Consider the following 20345-nt stretch of genomic DNA (forward strand, 5'->3'; position numbering starts at 1 on the left):
GTATATATATATATATATGTATATATATATATACATATATATATGTATATATATATATATATATATGCATGTGTGTGTTTCTACACACAGTAATATGAAACATATGAATGCATATATGAGTATACAGACATCTATTTCCCAAGGCTGTCCTTTGAGGACAAAGCCTTCATGCAATAATACCCCAGTACCACTGAGCACACCTAGTGCACAGATCTTGCGTTGTTTTGTTTTAACTGAGGCATACTTTCACACCATAAAATACATACACCCTTTTCAAGTATATAATTCAGTGTTTTTGGTATATTCATAAGTTTGTACACCATCACCACTATGTAATTTCAGAACAGTTTCATCATCTCATACCTCAAAGTCCTGATTCTCTCTTTACTCTGTAGCCCTTGACACCCATCAGGATACTTTCTGTCTCCGGATTTGCTTATTCTAGACATTTCATGTAAATGTAGTCTGACAATAAGGTGGCTTTTATGTCTGGCTTCTTTCACTTAGCATGTTTTATTGAAGGTTCATGCACATTGTAGAATATACTCGTAGTACTGCAGTCCTTTTTATAGTAGACCTTGGTTTTTAAATTCCATTCACTACTCTGAGGAACCAGGGTTTCTTAGAGAAAGGACTTATTTCAGATATAGGGCATGGAAAAGACAAGATGATCTAGGAACATCTTATTGTTCCAAAAGAAGCAAGGAGGTGCTCACAGAATGCTAAAGACACGTCAGAAAGACACAAGAGTCAGCTTGAAGGGGTTCCCACTGACCAATTTGAGCAACAAAATAAATAAACAGTAAAAGGATTGCAAGCTATTGAATAGAGCAAGAGTCTCTGAGTCCACACTAGAATGAATGAATGATAGAGTAAGGGAGAAAGGAAAACTCTTCCTTACAATGCAAAAACTAATAAATACAGAAGGAATGACGGAATTTGACTATCAACGTTTCCCAACCATTACAGCAACAATTGATTCAGGCAAGAATCGTTAGCAAATGCTAAAAACTAGGGGGTGAAATTTGAGTAGGTAGTAACAGGATGTCTGCATAGCCTCAAAGTATATCCTTACAAGATATTGCTTAATTACAATGGGTAAATGAATGACTTTCGACTTTACAATGGAGAAACTTTGCAGACATTGCTGGAACCAGTTAACACTGCCAGCAAGGTCATCATGTACCTTCTAAGATACTGAATAGAACTCAGCATCAAGTCCGTTGAATTCCTGCCAAAAGTGAATGGCTTGAATCTAACCAAGAGGAAACAGACAAAACCAAAAGAGGGTATTCTATAAAATAACTGGCTTGTAGTCTTTTAAAATGCCAATATGAAATGGAAAGAAAAACTCAGGAACTTTTTCAGAGTAAAAGAGATTAAAAGGATATGACAACTATGCAACACATAATTTTGGATGTATTTTTTTTTTTTGCTATAAAGGATTTAATTTCCTGATTTTTAAATAATTTACTGTGGTTATGTAAAAACATTTATTAGGAAGTTTACACTGAAGCATTTTGAGGATAAGCATGTCTACAACTTTCATTGATTCTGAAACCAAAATGTGTTTGTATACATAGAGAGAAAGCTAGAGCAAATGTAGTAAAATGTTAACATTGGATGAAGGGTATTCAGAAATTCTTTTTACTCTTCTTTCATGTTCTGTAAATCTGAAATTATTTAAAAATTAAGTTGAAAAATAAATATTAATCTTGGCTCTGCCACTCACCACCAGCTCCATGTCCTTATGTTAAAATCTCCATGCTTCACTTTTCCCATCTGTACAATGGTGATAGTAAAAGACCCGATATTGTTGTAACTATTGCATTAGTTACTATATGTGAAGGTCTTAGGACATTGCCTGGTACACAAGAGCCCTGAGTGGTAGCTGCTGTTGTTATCTATGTCCTATTTCATTCTCTTCTTCCCTTTAAAACTAAAGTTTCTGAAAGAATTATCTGAAAAGAATTTTATTTCCTTACCTCACACTCCTCAACCCATCACCGTCTGATTTTGATTCCTCATTTTTTTCTGAGGTCACTAGTCCTTATTAAATCCAGTGGATAATTTGTCATCCATATCTTTACTGATCTTTTGTTAACATTTGATTTCACTGTTCCTCTGTTGAAACATTCTCTCTCCACGGCTTCTGTCTATTTTTTCTTCAAACTCTTCTCCATTGTGTTTGCCTTTTATTATGAGTTGCCCTAGAATGTTGGTTAAAGTGTGACAATTAATGTTGTATAACTAAAAGGGTTGTATTTTAGGGGAGGAGTGTATCTCTTCTTTCTTTAAAGATGGGGTAATCTATACTCCGCCTGTTCAGAGGGATTATATTTGTGTGATCAGGACCAATTTTTAATGTCTCTGGTGGCCAAGTTTTCTTTCCCTCAGGGTTATATTAAAGCTTGCAGGGCAGTTATACATTTATCTTAAAGCTAAGAATAAGACTCACAAGAGTCACTTAGCATCTCAGCTTCATCCACATCTCTCACCAGAGCATTCTTTTGTCTTCATATCTACGCTTATTGTCGATCAATTATCAAAATCAGAACTTCTCATACAGATTGTACATCAGAGATATAGGGGTTAAGAGAGTGATCTGTAAACCAGATGACTTGGGCTCAGATTTAGTCTCTGTCTTTTACTTACTATCTTTGTGAACTTAAGTAAGTTATTTGACTTCTGTGCTCCAGTTTCTCATCTGTAAAATGGGAACAGTGTTACTAGTAACTTTATAGACCTATTGTGAGAAATAAATGAGTCAATGTATGAAACACTTAGAACAGTACTTAGTGTAAGCTGTTATGATCATGGCTATATTTAATGTTTTGGAAAAAGATAAACTTGATAAGCTTGAAATTTAGTAAATGATCTTGTGGCCCCTTCTATATTTTCCTTATTTATTTATTAATAACATAAGTCCTGTAGTGCTAATCATATGCCAGGCACTATTCTAAACACCTTAAAAATAAAAATCATCAATTTTACTAACAACTCTGCAAGGTAGGTTCTATTAGTGTTCCCGTTTTACGTAGGAGAAAAGTGAGGCGCAGAGAGGTTAGGTAACTTGCCTAAGGTTACATAACTAGTAGGTCTGCTTTCTTAACCAATACATATGCTGTTTCTCTTCCATTTCTAGTCTCTCTTTTTTGTATTCAATTCAATTCAAATATACCTATGAGACTTTTCTACTCTTTGAACTGGCCAGGATTTTATTATTAGTGCTTCCTTTTGCTTCCCTCAAATCATTATAAATTGGACATTAGATTGACATGGTCTGTGTTTGCCAAATGTGGAACAGTTTTTTCACATTATTTGTCAGTGATCTGTTGATGGGAGATGGACATCTAGCATCTGTGTGTATAAGCAACAAATTTCAGTAGTATGTTTAGTCATTGTAACAACCACAAATACTCCTATACATGTTTAGATACTTTCTAGGGAAGTGGTACATCCATCAGTAAGAACCACTTTTCTAACCAATAACTAATGAACCAAAGCAGGGAACTCTAGATAAGGGAAGACAAAAAATAGAGATACATACATGGGTATTGTATGTATATATTTACACACATAATTAAATGTATAAGGATAGAGTAGGAATGTCTAATAAAATACTAAATGAAAAGGCTTGAAAAAGGAGCATAGTGTAAGGAAAATTCTAATAATATGTACCTAAAACTATTGAGAAATCTTAGAAAACCTAGGGGTAGGATGGGATTGGGAAGAGTAAGAAATGTTTTGAAGGTTTTATGGGATGAAGAAAATGGAGGGAGGTGAAATAATTATAATCTCATCTTGTGTTAAAAAGTAATAAGGTAAAAATAGATTATCTTGGGGTGAAAACAGTGGGTTTTGATGGTAGAAACTAGTCAATATCTTGTTTACAAGGAATGATGGAGAAATGTGTTTGATTGTGAAAAGGAAATAGAAATGTGAAGTTCTCTATTTCCAAATGTCTTGTGCAGAATTTAGTTAAAACTTGTACTAGTAAACTTGTTCTGGTCTTATTAGAAAGCGAGAGGCAATTACAGGAAGTGTTAGGGCTTTCAGGTGAACGTAGCTGCTTATGTAGAAAACCTGGGACAAGAGGACATTTTTGATTATATAGACGTTCTCTACAATTATTGTTGGAATATTAGCCAAGTAACTATTTCCTTAATAGATCTATACAGCAAAGCCTGTGAGGTTTTTTGTTATTCTTGTTTGTTGTTGTTTTTGTTTTTGTCAGAGGATAACCATTAGTAGAATATAAAAGTATAGTGGGAATTCCAAATTCACCAAGGAGAAAGAAAAAAAGGAAACAGAAATATAAAATAAATAATAACTTTAAAAAATCATAATGTAAGATGGAAGAGTGAAAATCCAGTATCTCCTATCCTAAATATGAATGGGCTGAATTCTCTCATTAAAAGACAGACTTTCAAATTGGAGTGAAAAACAAAAGCTAGCTATAGTCCATTTATAATTAAAATACCTTAATCAAAGTGATACGGGTTGAAAATAAGAAGGTAGAGAAAGAGATATTAAGTGAGCATGAACAAGGAAGTGAGATTTAAAATTAGTTACAAGTATTTAACAAGATACAAAGGAAAACTAAAATGAAAAAAAGGGCAATTTATAAAGAAACTAAGAAATGTAAAGCAGCGCGCGCGCGCACGGCAACCAAATAAATATTTAGAGGAAAAAGTCTATGGAAAATGCAAGGAGAAAGATAAAGTACAGTTTTGGTGGGTAACTTTAATATAGTTCTTTCGGATATACCTATGAGACTCCTCTAAGTAAGATGTAGATGTAAGTAAGGATATAGAGAAAATAAATAATAGAATAAATACTTGATTAAATAAAGCTAAAACCTGTATCTCTTGAATGGATAATACCCACTTTTATAGGTTTATGAGAGAACATTTACAAAAACTCAAGAATATACTTGGATATAAGAAAACTTAAAAGATTTAAGTTTCAATTAGAATTAAATAATTTAAAAGGGTACCAAACCAGTCGTGAAGTAAGAAAATATACTTTTAGGTCAAAGAAAAAAATGAAAGAAAAATGCAGGCTCTCCATGAAACAAAGAAAAAGCACTTTATTCCAAAAGGTGTAGAACGTGGCTAATGCTATAACTGCCATCATTTTTAAAGTAAAGAGACCAGAAATAAAAGAATTTGTATATGTCCTGAGTAATTTGAAAAAGAACAATGAAATAAAGCATCAAAACCTAAGAGGGATCCAAGTTCATTTTGTAAAGTAGAATACCAAAAAAAAGATAGTTGAAATTGATAAATGTATCTTAAATCTGGTCCTGAAAAGACAATAAAATAGTTAAACCTCTCCTGATTCTAATAAGGTAAGGAGAGAAAGCAAAAATGAACAAATTGGGAATGTGATATGAGAGAGATTAAAATAATTATAAGAAAATTATGTGAAATTCTATAGATTTGAAATTCTAAAAATTTGAACTTTTGGAGAATGAAGGGTCACGATGAGTTGTTACTATTAACATTATCTAAGGAAGCTGAAGTGCTTGAAGTCAGACAGGACAACTTGTGATGCAGACCCCTAAAATGGCCAGAGATTGGAGGCACAAGTTACTCCAGAGGAAGGTAATGAGAGATGCAGCAGACAACAGCTTCAAAATCAGGAAGGGTCAGGGATTGAATCCCCAGAATCTCTGATCCAATCAAGAGAGTTATTCACAGAAGAACAATAACCACATGGAAAAGAGATCAGCAATTTATTAATCTCATCAAGTACCTGATGACCCTAAAATGTAGGCAAGTGATTCTAAAATGGGGGGGCTTAGCCTGAGAGCCCTTTCTTCCGGAAGCTCTACCTGTTTTACCCTAAATCTAGGGGTAGTATCTTAAACCACTGTGATTTTAAAAAGAGTCAATCCAACAGGTTTTCAGAGGACCATAGGACAATATTGAGCATGTTTTCCCTCATTGTCTACACCACTTTATTAGGGCAGAATTCTGGGAAGAGGGGGAACAGAAGTGCTAGCCAGACCTTTTCCCTCTCTGGCCACCTTACTTATCCATACAAGAGGTGAAAGGAAGTGGGAAAATGCCCCACCCATGCGTGGCTGCAGAAGTTGGCAGGTGATGGCCTAGGCCTGCCGTGACAAGGATATTTCTTGGGATGGCTGCAGGAGGCCATTAGGGAGCCACTGCACAATGTGGTGGAAGAACCGGCAAAGGAGTAGTTCTTCATTTGACTAATGAATAAATAAGGCTCAATGAGGTGACATTGTCTCCATGATACACATGATCAGTCTGGGACCAGAACCAATCTTCTTGCCTTGCTGGCTGGTATTTTCCTAAATATAAGCGCACACTTTTTTGTCTGTGACCAGTGACCATGGTGAACTTTGGATTCAGACTTGGAGTTGGTCTCAGTTCCACCACTGACAAGCTATGAGATGTTGGGCAAGTTCCTATAACTTAATTGGGAGAGAAAGGGAGGGCTGGAATCTGAAAATCTTAGGATTCTGATTTTAGCCAAATGCACAAAAACATGGGGTTTGTCAGTTTTCTAAGCTTTTTAACAAAGTGCTGTCACCAAAAGTTTGGTATAAATGTATTGATATTGATATTATTTATTGTTGCGGGGAAGTTTCCTGTTTTCAAAATGTTTACTTGGCAATTTTATTACCTCAGTCCTAGAACCCTTCAACACCACCACCACCTTCAGATTTTCATTGTGAGCATTAGAATGTATTGATTTTTAAATTTTTCAGAGTTGTATTTTAAGTGTATGCATTATGAATGTTTAGTGTTTAAATGTTGTTATTTTAATCTTAGTATATTAATGAATAAGATTAGAAACAATCTCTTAAAACTTTTGGTGATTGTTTTTTTTAATTGCAAAAAAGAATTGTTACCAGAAGAAAATTACTTAAAGTGGGATAGTAGATTGTTATATGTCACAGAATTCTAATTTTTATACTAGCAATATATAATAAAATATTTAAGAAAACTAAATCTAGCATAACAGAAATCTGAAGTCCATATATTCTTATTTAGAGGTAACTTTCATCATGGCAGGCAACTTGAATTGCTTCATACTGAAAATTTAATGTACCACTCAATTACTGTTCTTTAGCCCAATTTAAAATAATAGATTGGGAGTAAGGTCTTAATGCAGTGTAACCTTTGGAACATGAGAAATAACCCCTTTCTTTTTTTTTCTTTTTCTTTTTTTTTTTTTTTTTATTTATTGGGGTGACAATTGTTAATGAAATTACATAATTTCAGGTGTACAATTCCGTATTACATCATCAATAAATCCCATTGTGTGTTCACCACCCAGAGTCAGTTCTCCTTCCATCACCATATATTTGATCCCCCTTACCCTCATCTCCCTCCCCCCACCCCCCTTACCCTCTGGTAACCACTAAACTATGTCTGTGTCTATGAGTTCTTGTTTCTCATTTGTTTGTCTTGTTTTTGGTTTATATACCACATATCAGTGAAATCATAGGGTTCTCTGCTTTTTCTGTCTGACTTATTTCGCTTAGCATTATATTCTCAAGATCCATCCATGTTGTCAGAAATGTTCCTATATCATCTTTCCTTAACGCTGAATAGTATTCCATTGTGTATATGTACCACAACTTCTTTATCCATTCATCTATCGAAGGACATTTTGGTTGTTTCCATGTCTTGGCCACCGTAAACAAAGCTGCAATGAACATTGGAGTACACGTGTCTCTATAGAGAAATGCTTTTATATTTTTGGGGTAGATACCCAGGAGAGCGATTGCTGGGTCATATGGTAATTCTATTCGTAATTTCTTGAGGAACCTCCACACTGCCTTCCATAGCGGCTGCACCAGTCTGCATTCCCACCAACAGTGTATGAGGGTTCCTTTTTCTCCACAGCCTCTCCAACACTTGTTGCTATTTGTCTTGTTGATGATAGCCATTCTGACTGGAGTGAGGTGATATCTCATTGTGGTTTTTATTTGCAAGAAATAACCCCTTTCTTTCCAGAAATCAGTATACATACAGTAAAGATATCAGTTTTATCATACTGCATGAATGGATTTATAATAGCATTTAATATTACACTTATTATTTATACTTAGTACTTACACTTATTGCATAAGTATGCTGATTTCTTCTGTCTTACTAAACTTATCCTAATATTAATTTAAAGATGATGCTGTTATTTGAAAACATATACTTGATTTTAAAACTTTTTTGATGACTTCAATCTGGTGAGAGACCCAATTTAGGGGTGTCTTAATAATTTTACAATATTTCATAAAATGGGTGTTTTGAAAGAATTTGAAATGGTGGATAGTGTGATAAAATTTTAGCTGTACAAAGGTTTTTTAATTCTTCTTTAACAACCTTATGTACAGCTGTGAAACTATAATAAAAATATTCGGATTTATTTGAGGAATTAGAAAAGGACTTTATAGAAAGAACGTTATCTCTTCTTGTTATGCTGCTTCTTAACGATAGTCATTGCCTTTTTCACTTGTTATAAAAAGCAGATTTTCCATGCTAGGTGAAAATGCTCACAGAAACTAATTTACATACCCCTTCAAATTCCTTTTGGACTAGGGGATGATACAAATAAACAGATAGTAATAAAACTAATGTACATACTCTAAAATGATGTCTTAATGCAGTGTAATGGTGCTGATGGAAGGTTTCCAATTTGTAGCAAAGCAGTTATTTTTAAGAAGCAAATTATATTGAAATGTACATTAAAAAAATATATAATGCCAAAATGCGATATTGGACACATTTATCTTCTCCCCATTTTTTTATTGATGAGCCAATAATAGACAGGAATTAATGATTTTATAAGCAGACCTTGATGATCTTGTCAGTTTTATATGTTTCCAGTGCTCTAGATGCAAAAACATAGAGGATGTAACAGCTTTGATTTGGAATCCATAGTCTTTAGTGGATCTCTTCCTTTTTCTATACTATCTGTGGGTCTCAAAACGTGGTTTACACTTGTCCCAAGAATCATCTTCATAAAACATGAATTCCTGGGCTCCACCATAGAACTACTATCCTATAGCTGATACCTGAACCCTGCAGTTTTAGTAAGAACCCTAGATAATTTTTATGGACATCGAGGTTTGTAAATCAGTGCCCTACAGTGGAGGTTGGCAAACTTTTTCTGAAACTGTTCGATAGCAAATATATTCAGCCTATGGTCTTTGTTGCGAGTACTCACCTCTACTACCGTGTTTCCCCCAAAATAGGACCTAGCCGGGCAAAATAGGACCTAGCCGGGCAATCAGTTCTAATGAGTCTTTTGGAGCAAAAATTAATATAAGACCTGGTATTATATTATATTATATTATATTATATTATATTATATTATATTATATTATATTAACCAGGTCTTATAGTGAAATAAGACCGAGTCTTATATTAATTTTTGCTCCAAAAGACGCATTAGAGCTGATTGTCCGGCTAGGCCTTATTTTCGGGGAAACACGGTATTATACCACAAAAGTAGCAACAATAATGCATAAAGAAATGTGTGCGGCCAGCCAGGTTTTGGCCCAAGAATTTGCAGATCTCTGATAGAATCAAAATTCTAGACAAATGATTATTTTCTCTATGAATCTTTTCTAAGGCATTATCCCTGAAATCAGTTTTAATGAGATTTCCTGTGTGTTTATTTTTTGGTAACTAAAGAAACTCCATAAATATAGCAGCACTTCCTGAATATACATTAAATGAATTAATAGATCTAACACCTTGATAATATTTAAAGCCTTTTCTATGCTAATATTAAGGAGAGTATGATCTTTTTTGTGACCATATAATCTGGTTGTAATATTAGGTTCCTGTGGCTAGAGCAAGTATTCTTTGGCTAATTGGAGAAAATTGTGAACGAGTTCCTAAAATTGCACCTGATGTTTTGAGGAAGATGGCTAAAAGCTTCACGAGTGAAGATGATCTGGTAAAACTGCAGATTTTAAATCTGGGAGCAAAATTGTATTTAACCAACTCCAAACAGGTAAGAAGCTAATCCTTACTCTCCCTATGTAACACCTACTTTCTTTACTCTGATGAAACTGCTAAGGTCTGTTCATGCATTAGGCTGTCCATTCAACAGTGACTGAGTGCCTGTTTCTTTAAGGTTCTACATTAGATGACAGAGGTGCAAAGAGATGACAGTCTAGTCTGGTAAGGGAGAAAAACATAAAAAATGAAATAGTGTGTGGTAAGTGCTAAAATAGAAGTATTGAGATACAGTGCAACTCACGAGGAAAAAGTTATTGAAAGTCTCAAGGAAGGACAAGAGAGGGTAGAGAAAGTCTCATAAAGGATAAGACTCCTGACTAAGGGCTTGTAAGGATGGTTTATTATACAGAATAAAGGAGGAGGAGAGCAGAGGGTCAGAGTCGTGAAACAGCTTGGTGCTTTTCAGCGCACTTAAAGTTGAGTCTGGAAAGGTAGGCAAGGCCAGGACTTGGGGTGGCAAGTGCTATGGACCTCGTCCTACAGGTGCAGGGGAAACCAATAGATGTTTTTTAATAGTGGTGTGATTTACCAGATTGCCATTTAGAAAATTCATTTTTTAAATCAGTTTACCCTTTGAGAACTGTTAGAGAAGTCACCTCTATGTATAAAATATATCGAATCACCTCCGTGTATAAAATAGGGACTTTTCCATCCTTCCTCCTATATCTAAATTGCTATTCTCCATGGGTGGGGGATCTAACCTGATCAACAAGACTGGAAAAGAATTGTTGCTCATTTGTAGCTAGACCCCTTACTAGGTTTTATGAGACATGTCCTGTCTCTATGTCTCCCTCATTTATCCTGTGTGACTCTTACTTTGCCTCTGTGGGGTATTTTTTCCCCTCTATTTCCCTGTCTCTGTCTGTTTTTGTCACCTTCCTTCTTCAAAACTCTGCCTCTGTATCTTTCTAATATCCTTAACCTCTTTACACATACACCACCACCACCTAATGTCTGTGTCTATAATTCTCTCCTGCCTCTCCCATCAGTGTTCATCTTTCTCTCTTTTTGTATTTGCTTTGCGTGTCTCTGTATGTGTTTCCCTCTCTTTCGGCTTCCTCCCTACCCATACTCATTCTCTAGTAAACTGATGTTGGCTCATCAGACTCCTCAGGTGGACTCCTCAGATTCATTTATGTATGCTTTGGGATTGTCTTCATCCCCCCTGGTGATAGGAATTCTGTTACTGTAGCTTTTGCTGTTCATTGTACACGATTTATGACCAAATAATTGCAGATATTCTGAGTATATTTCCATGATTTAGATTTTATCTTTATATTTTAAGTTAATCTTTGAAAGGAATCAGTTAATCATTTCCAGATGTCATGCGGATCTCTTCATGTGATGAGTTACTTTTTAAAAACTGAGTAAGAGAAAGGAAACCTGTGTTTGCTGTTGAGTTTCTTATTTATTGATTAAAAACACTGTTCTAGCCTGACATTCCCTGTGTTCACTAAAACCATACAGTATTGTGAAAGTTAATCTGACACCTAGAATATTATGGTTGTTATGACTTTCTGGCTGGTGTGGCTACTCTAAAGATATCTAACTTATAGATTATTATAAAAGAAAAGTAATACAAAATTAGTATGTTAATCAAGACTGAAAGAACAGTTATATCGTACAAAAATAAATAAAGATTCTGTCTTTGGCCTTCTTTGTAGCTGTAAGTAACCAATTATGAAATATAGTACTCTTTGTTCAGAAATTATAAAGTGTATTTCATATCTTTTTATCCAGTGAATTTGATACATAGTTGACACATCTTTTTTTATTAAACTGTATTAATAATTGAAGTTTTGGAGCTTAGCTTCTGAAGGGTTCTATTGTATATTTTAGAAAGATACTTCTAGGTAACCACAGTAGACTTTACCACCAGCTAGTGAAACATGACGTTTAGAAAATAAGCTAAATTTTCACATATTTTTATATAACTCAGTTTTTAAATGATTAAATATATAAATAGGTGAATGAAGGTATCCGTAGGTTTGTACTCTGTTCTCCAGTTTTTCATTTCTCAAGAAAAGGGGTTTGAGAGAATTTATAAATAAAAATTAGCATTAAAGAATGACTTTTTAGCACCATCAACTTGACAGTATTTTTAAGTTGTGTGGTTCATCCCCACTGAATATGAAACAGAGACTAAAATAATTGCTTTGACTAAATGTAAAAAAAATGTTTTTCTGTACTGATTTATATTAGCCATCTTTAAAACTGAACCAGGGAGACCAAGTCACAGTGTCCAGAGAGTGGTTTGCCATGAAGTCCTGATAGTTACTTGTAGAGTCCTGATATTTATTTGTAGATATGAATTCCCCTCGGTCTAGATGCCTCAGTGAGCATTTCCAGAATTTTTATTGAATTAGTTATAGGGAATGTCTAAGTTGATTTTTGTAAGATTTAGAACATTCTGTTCATTTGTATTCTTAAGGAATAATTTAATAATAAACTTCTTTAATACCTCAAAATGTTTTTACCTGGTATAAAGAAGAATTTAAAAATTACTCAGCAATCTGTTTTCAGTATGGTTGAGTTAGCTCCTGCTAGACTGACCCTCTCATAGAAAACAACTGTAAACTCTGGGAAAGTATAAAAAAACAACTGCCTCAAGTCTTGGAAGAGTAAAGAAAAGCAGGAAGATTTTGGAGAGGACTTGACACTTGGAAGAAGGGAATAGCGCAGAGTAAATTTTTCCACTTTTATGACTTTTATCCTGAGGACACGCTATGGTTGGCACTATGCACAGAGGCTAAAACTCCAAAAGGAAACCCAAAGCCCTTCTGGCCTGAAAGAGCAGAGGACATGGTTCAGGGAAACTGCAGATCCTGGAAAGTTAGGAAAGAATTCTAGAAAAGAGAGCCAGAGTGGGGAGTCTCAAAATCTGTGAATAACTCTGCCCATGTCTGTGGCTGACCCCTGAACTATACATATGCAGTGCAGATTCGGAACAGCACAGCTAGAAATAAAGGAATCAAACAAATTTGAACTGCAACAGCAAGACAAAGTTAATTGTCTGCTAAAAAAAACAAAAATCAACACTCATTCAAAGAGAATAATAATGTCCAGAGTCTCTTTAACAAAACCTTTATAACGTCCAAGATACAATACAAAATTACGTAAGAAGAACCAGGATGGGGAGTTATTGTTTAATTGGTATAGAGTTTCATTTGTGAAGACATAAAAGTTTTGGAGATGGTTATGGTAATAGTTACACTGTGGATGTACTTAATGCCACTGAATTACACATTTAAAAATGGTAACAATGGTATGTTTTATGTATATTTTATCACAATAAAAAAGAAGACCAGGAAAATGTGATTAATTTTCAAGAAAAAAAAAACTGAAAACAGAAACCAATCCTGAGGTGACCCAGATTTGAAATTAGCAGGCAGACATTTTGAAGCAGTTTTTATAATTTTGGTCGATGATATAAAGGAAAATGTAGCCACAATGAATGAAAAGATAAGAAATCCCAGCAGAGAAGTAGAAACTAAAAAGGAATCAAATCGAAGTTCTAGAACTGAAAAATACAGACCTGAAAAATCACCATCTTGTCTTTAGTATTATGTATTTTTCAATATTTTCATATTTTGGGGGGTATAGAGATATAAAACTGCTTCATGTAGTTTTTTTGTTGTTTTTTTACTAAGTTCTGTTACATTATAGTAAGACTCTTTAGACAGACTTCTATAAGTTTCTTTAATTTTCTGATTCTGGGTTCTTGAGATGGACATTTATATTTGGAACGCAGTTTAACTGTGTGTGATAGCTATCATAGAATTATTTGATGTCAATTACTGGGAGGCAGATCGTGACTGACAGTACAGCCTCTCATGCTGGACTGTCTGATTTTAAATCCTGTTTTGCCACTTACTAGCTACATTATTTTAGACAAGTCATATAACCTATCCAAAACTTAGTTTCCTTATGTAAAATGGGAATTATAATAATATAGTCAGTTCTTTATAATGCAGTGTGTATGTTCTTAAAAATCATTGTGCTGTACGAAATTGCACGATAAAAATCACAGGGATTGTTGGAATAATGGAGCTAGAGGCACAACACTCAAAAACTTCACTGGTGACACATTAAAAAGAAAAAAAAAGAACCTCATGAAAATAGAACAGCCTTACACATGTTAAATGGTTAAGAAATACATAAATATTACAATGAATATATCTCTTTATCTTCTAAAAGGCCTGAGGTTTGCTTGTGGAAATGGGTGTTGGAAAGGTTGTATTTGTGAGTTAAGTAGTGGAAAGAGGGTTAATCTGAAATTGGGTGGAGAGTTGTACCACCAAAAATGGCTGAATGTGTCCCATAACACATGTGGTGATCTCAGGTAGATGTTTGAGATGCGTGTGTTTCATTATTCCTACACAGCCCAGTTCAATTGAGTACAGTTTGCTGCCTTCACCTCGTGTTTCTTGGCAGACAACATCATGCCTAAGCAAACACAAAATTCACATTATGCCCAAATTGTTTTCTAATACATCAACTGAATTGGAACAAATGCACATTTTCCAAACAATCGTTAGAGCAGAACTCACTGTACCTACCTCACAAACTTGTTATAAGGATTAAATAAGACAATCCATGTAAAGTGCAAGGATTTCCTGGCACATACTAGTGCTTAGGGGTTTTGATGGGGATTGCATTAAATCTGTGTATTGTTTTGGGTAATATGGCCATTTTGACTATGTTGATTCTTTCAATCCACAAACATGGAATATCTTTCCATTTCTTTATATCTTCTTCAATTTCTATTATAATGTCTTGTAGTTTTCAGTGTATAAGTTTTTCTCACCTTTTGTTTATTCCTGGATATTTTATTCTTTTTGTTGCAATTGCAACAGTTGTTTTATCATTTATTGTGTATTGTAATCTAAAAACTACTTATCTTGTTATTTGGCAGTTTTTGTTTTTATTTTGTTATAAGCCCAGCCACAATGAATTCTTAAAAATGAAATATTTAATGAAGAAAGAAGTACTGAATTTCTCTCCCAGTACTTAACATACACAAAATGTTTGTCAACATTAATCATCCATCGTGAGAATTATAGTGATATCACTGACCACAAAACAACCAGAAGACACAACGAATCTGCTAAGAAAAAGTATCAGAATCTATTGTAAAAGTTAGGAGTTATTTTTAAAAGATTGTGTCTCATATATATGACCAATATGTATAAGCACAGATGTTTACATATGTCTCTGTGAAACATGAAAGTTATTTAGACCAAATAACTTTTTAAAAATTTTGTTCATTTTTATTCCAAGTTTTCTTTTGCACATATGAAAAATGTAATAACTGTTGTGTATTGGTTCCACTAACAGAATAAGGACCTAAACAATGCTGATTTTTAAATAGTAAAACCAATTAATTCTAATAACAGTTTGACTTTTTTCAAAGCTTTTGTACATTTTTCTGTCAGTGCTATAAGTGGAATGAAAGCTTTTGGAAGGTTATTCTGTCAAAAATGCTGTAAATGCTATTGTAAGTTTAACAGCCCAAAATGAAAGATAAAATTAATTGTTTTTGACAAAAGGATGTTGTCATGGTTAAAATCAATGTTTTTATTAAGAAAACGATGGAGCAGAAGTATTTTGGGAATTAGTTGCGGTGCATGCAAATAAACTGTTCTACAAATTGGAGTAAAACTGTAATGGTCAAATTTATTGATGTTTGATATGTATAGTTTAACTGAACTATAGACTTCTTATAATGAAGCTAATGTTGAAAAAACGTACTTCTGCATGACAACACACACTCTGCTACGCATCTCTCTTTTTTGCATAGTACCAATGGGATTTTAGAAATGTGATTTTTGAAAAACTGCTTTATAAATTGACGTAAGTGTCCTACATCGGCTTTTTTTTTTTTTTTTTTTTTTTTTTTTTTTTTTTTTTTTTTTTTTTGCTGAGGGGATAGAGGGTGCAAGGGAGTAAACTTTTGTACTACATCGGTTAGATTTTGATTTGAAATCATTTCAAATCTTTAAAAGTTTTCACCAAATAAAGTGTCTAAATCTTCAGCTTTTTAAAATTTTAGCAAATAACAATTTTTGGAAATAAATCTTACAAACAGGAAGACATTGAAATTTATCTTTATAAAAGCAAGGGAAGAACTGAACAGATTAAGTGGTAAGAGCTCAAGATTTATTCTAGAAGTTCTGTCATTTGCAGCATCTTAACTGTGAAGACTTTTTGATAGAGCTTCTGTTTTTAATTGGATAAGTTTGTATTTTGTATTAGAATGAAATGACATTGAGAAGGCAATTGATATTGCAGTATCTAAATTTAGTGATTTAAAAAGTGTAAATAGAATTATTTATTTAAAAGTTTGTTTCATAAAAATAATTATCAAAAAAGATTCATTAAATGGAGGGGGGAAGTTATATATCCTGGCTTGAAGTATTTACAAATTTCAACATAAAAGAAACTCATTCAACAGAATTTTCTCCACTTACCAGATTGTCCAATACTATAAAGAAGGTGTTTTCTCCATTAAAAATATGGTTTATAGAGAAAAGTTGAAAATGTCAACAGTGTCATAATTATTGATCATAAAATTCAATTTTGAAGAAGATTGAAGGTAACCTTATTTTTGTTTAAAAAATTTTCAAAATAATAAGATTATATAAAAATATGTTCTTCAGAGAAATACCAATGACTTGGTATTAGAGACAGATGCAGCTAAGAAAGTGATTAAAGTATATTAATGTGCTGTGGAAAAATTATTCTGCTATGTTTTCATTGCATCATTGTACAGGGATATGTTTTTATCTTTTAGAAATAATTTTATTTTGAAAATACATTTTTAATAAAACTTAAAGCCCACCTATATAATAAAACAAGTTTTACAGTCAATAAATACACGTGTTGTTTTGTGTGTGTCATTTCAATGACTTAAAATTTTCCTAGTTCACTGTCAATAATTGTGTCTGTTAAGGCATTGAAATCGTTTAATTTCCTACAAATTAATTCCAGGGATATGAAATACAAGCAAAATGTATCAGTCCACTAGCTCAAAAGAAATCACTGCAGTGAACAGACTTATTTTCTTTTTTTGATTTATTTTAGTTGTACATTCTAAATCTCAACACTGAAATGGACTCTAGTGTTAAACTAGTTGTAAATTCTCACTCTGTATTTCAGAAAACTAATGGTCGGACGTCTAACCATTAGATTTTTCCCGGTTATCCTAGCAAGTTAATTACACAGTCCAGTATATTACTTCCTTTTGAGCTATATTCCTCATTTGTTGATTATTTTGCTAATTGTCTTTAAAAATAAGTCATAAAATTATTCTCATGTGTAGTGGAGCCAACGTGGTCTAGTAATTAGTGAATAGCAATTTTTAGTAACCAAATTCAGAATAGCTCTGTTAACATTTTCACTTGTGTTTTTTATAGTTCTATTTTATTAAAACTAGGTTAATGCTTTTTAAATACATTGTTACTGATAGAAGGTTGCTTTCTATCCAAATCAGTTGTCCCAACCAGTTATTTTTGTAAAAGAGTTTACCATGCCATTTATTTCTGTACTTTGAGTTATTGTTCTAGAACTGTCTTTAGCTCTGCCTGACTTGATTGATTATATTTTTGTTTCTAATGCCTATAAAATGTTCTAATGTATATGTTTATTTTTGCCATGTACTATGAATCCCCTTTAATTTATAGTTGTGATTATATGTGTGTAACCTTCTAAATTAAAAATATGCTTTTCAACAAAATAACGAGTTTAAAATACAAGGCTATTTTGTTAACATTTCAATTTTGGCTTAATATTAAGATTATCTCAATATACGTGAATGTAGTACATTCAAAAACTGACTTAGGAAATCTTACGACAGTGTAAAAGCTACTGTAATAAGTTGTTCCCTTACATAAATAAATAAATGACCAATATTGCGGCTATAAGCGGCATGGGGAAAAAATGGAAGGAGTCTTTTATCCTAGTTTTTAGAGGGCATCAGCAGCTTGCTTTTATGAAAAAGTAACAGCTAAATGCACTGCAAATAATTTGCAGTAATCCAGTTCAGTGATTCATGTGTCTGCTTTAATGGGTCATAATTCAGGGTAAAGTAACTGAGTGCAGTCAGAGTGCAGACACTGCTTATGCCAGGGACAGTATCTCTTCATAAAACACACCTCAGGAGAAGCAGTTTGCCAGCCCCCTAATACTCTCTGATGTTTTGATGTCCTGCATATTTTTCCGATTAAGTTTTGAGTGCCATGTTTTTAGTTGTATTTCCACATTCATTATTCTCATGTAGACCCTTCAGCGGGTTTGCCATATATGATTATTTTTTTAATGATGCCTTTCTTTCCACTTCAGCAGTTTAATAATCTAGCACATGGCTGCTTCTCAGTACTCAGCATTCACCTCCCCAATAGTGAAGAGGACATGTGCTTTGGCTTCAAAATTCCATTTGCAGCGTTAGAAATGCATATTCCCTATGGAACAACATTTGTTTGACATAACCATTCATTTTTATTACCTCTTTAAATATGTTTATCCAGAGTTATCAATAATCATAAATAACTGTATTCTCATCTTGTTCTGTTTTTTTTCCAACAGACAAAATTGCTTACCCAGTACATATTAAATCTCGGCAAGTATGATCAAAACTACGACATCAGAGACCGTACAAGATTTATTAGGCAGCTTATTGTTCCGAATGAGAAGAGTGGAGCTTTAAGTAAATATGCCAAAAAAATATTCCTAGCACAAAAACCTGCACCACTGCTTGAGTCTCCTTTTAAAGGTATTATTAGAATATAACTGCACGATATATGTTATCTTAAAAATTATGACAGTATGTCCCATTTCTAATGTGTTTAAAATTTATCTCTTAGGAAATATAAATGATTAGCGTATATAAACTTATAAAAAAATGTGCTTTCTATTCATTCATCTGTTCTTCAGAGCAAGCTTTATATTAGTTAAAGTTTGTATTTGTATAGACCTTATTTACCTAAATAATTTCAATCTTCTTATTTTATTTTTATTGTTACTAAACAGTATCACTGAACAATAGATAGAAAGCTGTCGTTCTTGTAGACATTGACTTCATTTCTATTTTAAATAGGTAGCTTTATTTAATAAGGAATGTAATTCACCTTAATAGTGAATTATTATTTATTAAATATTCTGTGTTCAAAACAAATTTTTCTAGCAATAATTATTTCATGAAAATATTCCTTTATATTTAAATTTGTTTTTCAAAGATGGAAATTGACTTATTTTTCCCAGCTTTTTAAAATAAGTAATTAATCACTTTCACAATTAGCTATTACAGTTGGAATCAGATGATTATGTACCTTGGTTTTCATAGTTTTTTTACTTAATTGTTGTAAAGTGATAAAAAGCAGTTCAGTTTTGTAGAAAAACTATTAAAATTCTGGATGTGTTTGTGCCAAGACATGTATATGGATTGTTTAACTGTGCTGTCATTCTTAATATTCACAGTAAAGTAATTTTTAGAGAAGCTACATTTCAGAGCAACACCTCTAAACACACTGACTGATTAGCTTTTTTATTGACCATTATGGGGGAGATTATTGTAATCTATGGACTGAAATCAGTTTTTTGACCTATGAAGAGCTTCCTAGTTTATATTTATTCCTTGACATTTGAGGTAATATGCCAATTACCTTGAGTTCTGATTAGGATTGTTCTATGTTATATACAGTTCATATTGTTTATTTTATGTTTTCCTCTATTTTAATAGATAGGGATCATTTCCAGCTTGGCACTTTATCTCATACTCTCAACACTAAAGCTACTGGGTACCTGGAATTATCTAATTGGCCAGAGGTGGCGCCTGACCCATCAGTTCGAAATGTAGAAGTAACAGAGTTGGTAAGTTGACCTTTCTGAAATTAATTTTGTCAAGCAGTGGGAGATTCTAGAATAACTATTGTTTTATGTAAAAGCTCTTTTGGGGGACTTGAAAATTGAAAATTGTTCTGGTATTTCTAAGTGTAATGTGTTAGATATATGCGTTTCTCACTGTTATGGGAACTAAATATTACAGTGTTCCTGTGTCATTGTACATGTACTGTTCCTTTTCTTCAAGGAAATAGAGAATTGAATTCTCTGCGTCAGTGCCACCCACATCTGTGGCATTACATTGTATCTGTGTAGATTCAATTTCTAAGGTATTTAGTTTCATTGGATTGAGCTTTTTCAACTTTGTTTAGAGATTCGTAAGCTTCCTGTCAATGTTTTTCTAAATAATTTTTGCTGTTCTCTTCCAGAGAAACCATACAAAGTGTTCTGGATTTTCTGATGAACCTGTTTTAAGTGAAGCCTAAACGTAAATAGGGA

General features: G+C 33.2%; 1 protein-coding gene across 2 annotated transcripts in view; it reads left to right on the top strand.

The window, feature by feature from the left end:
* Positions 1–20345, top strand: part of AP3B1 (adaptor related protein complex 3 subunit beta 1) — a 223026-nt gene that overhangs the window by 107884 nt on the left and 94797 nt on the right. For both annotated transcript variants that reach the window (XR_013993671.1, XM_081054083.1), the window contains exons 15-17: positions 9826–10002; positions 18594–18780; positions 19747–19877. Coding sequence is in view for 1 of the 2 variants with exons in the window: in XM_081054083.1 (XP_080910209.1) it covers positions 9826–10002; positions 18594–18780; positions 19747–19877 (495 nt within the window). In the remaining variant the exon portion in view is untranslated. The remainder of the gene's footprint in view (positions 1–9825; positions 10003–18593; positions 18781–19746; positions 19878–20345) is intronic.

The sequence above is a fragment of the Rhinolophus hipposideros genome (assembly GCF_964194185.1).
Source record: "Rhinolophus hipposideros genome assembly, chromosome: 7".
Taxonomy (NCBI): Eukaryota; Metazoa; Chordata; class Mammalia; order Chiroptera; family Rhinolophidae; genus Rhinolophus; species Rhinolophus hipposideros.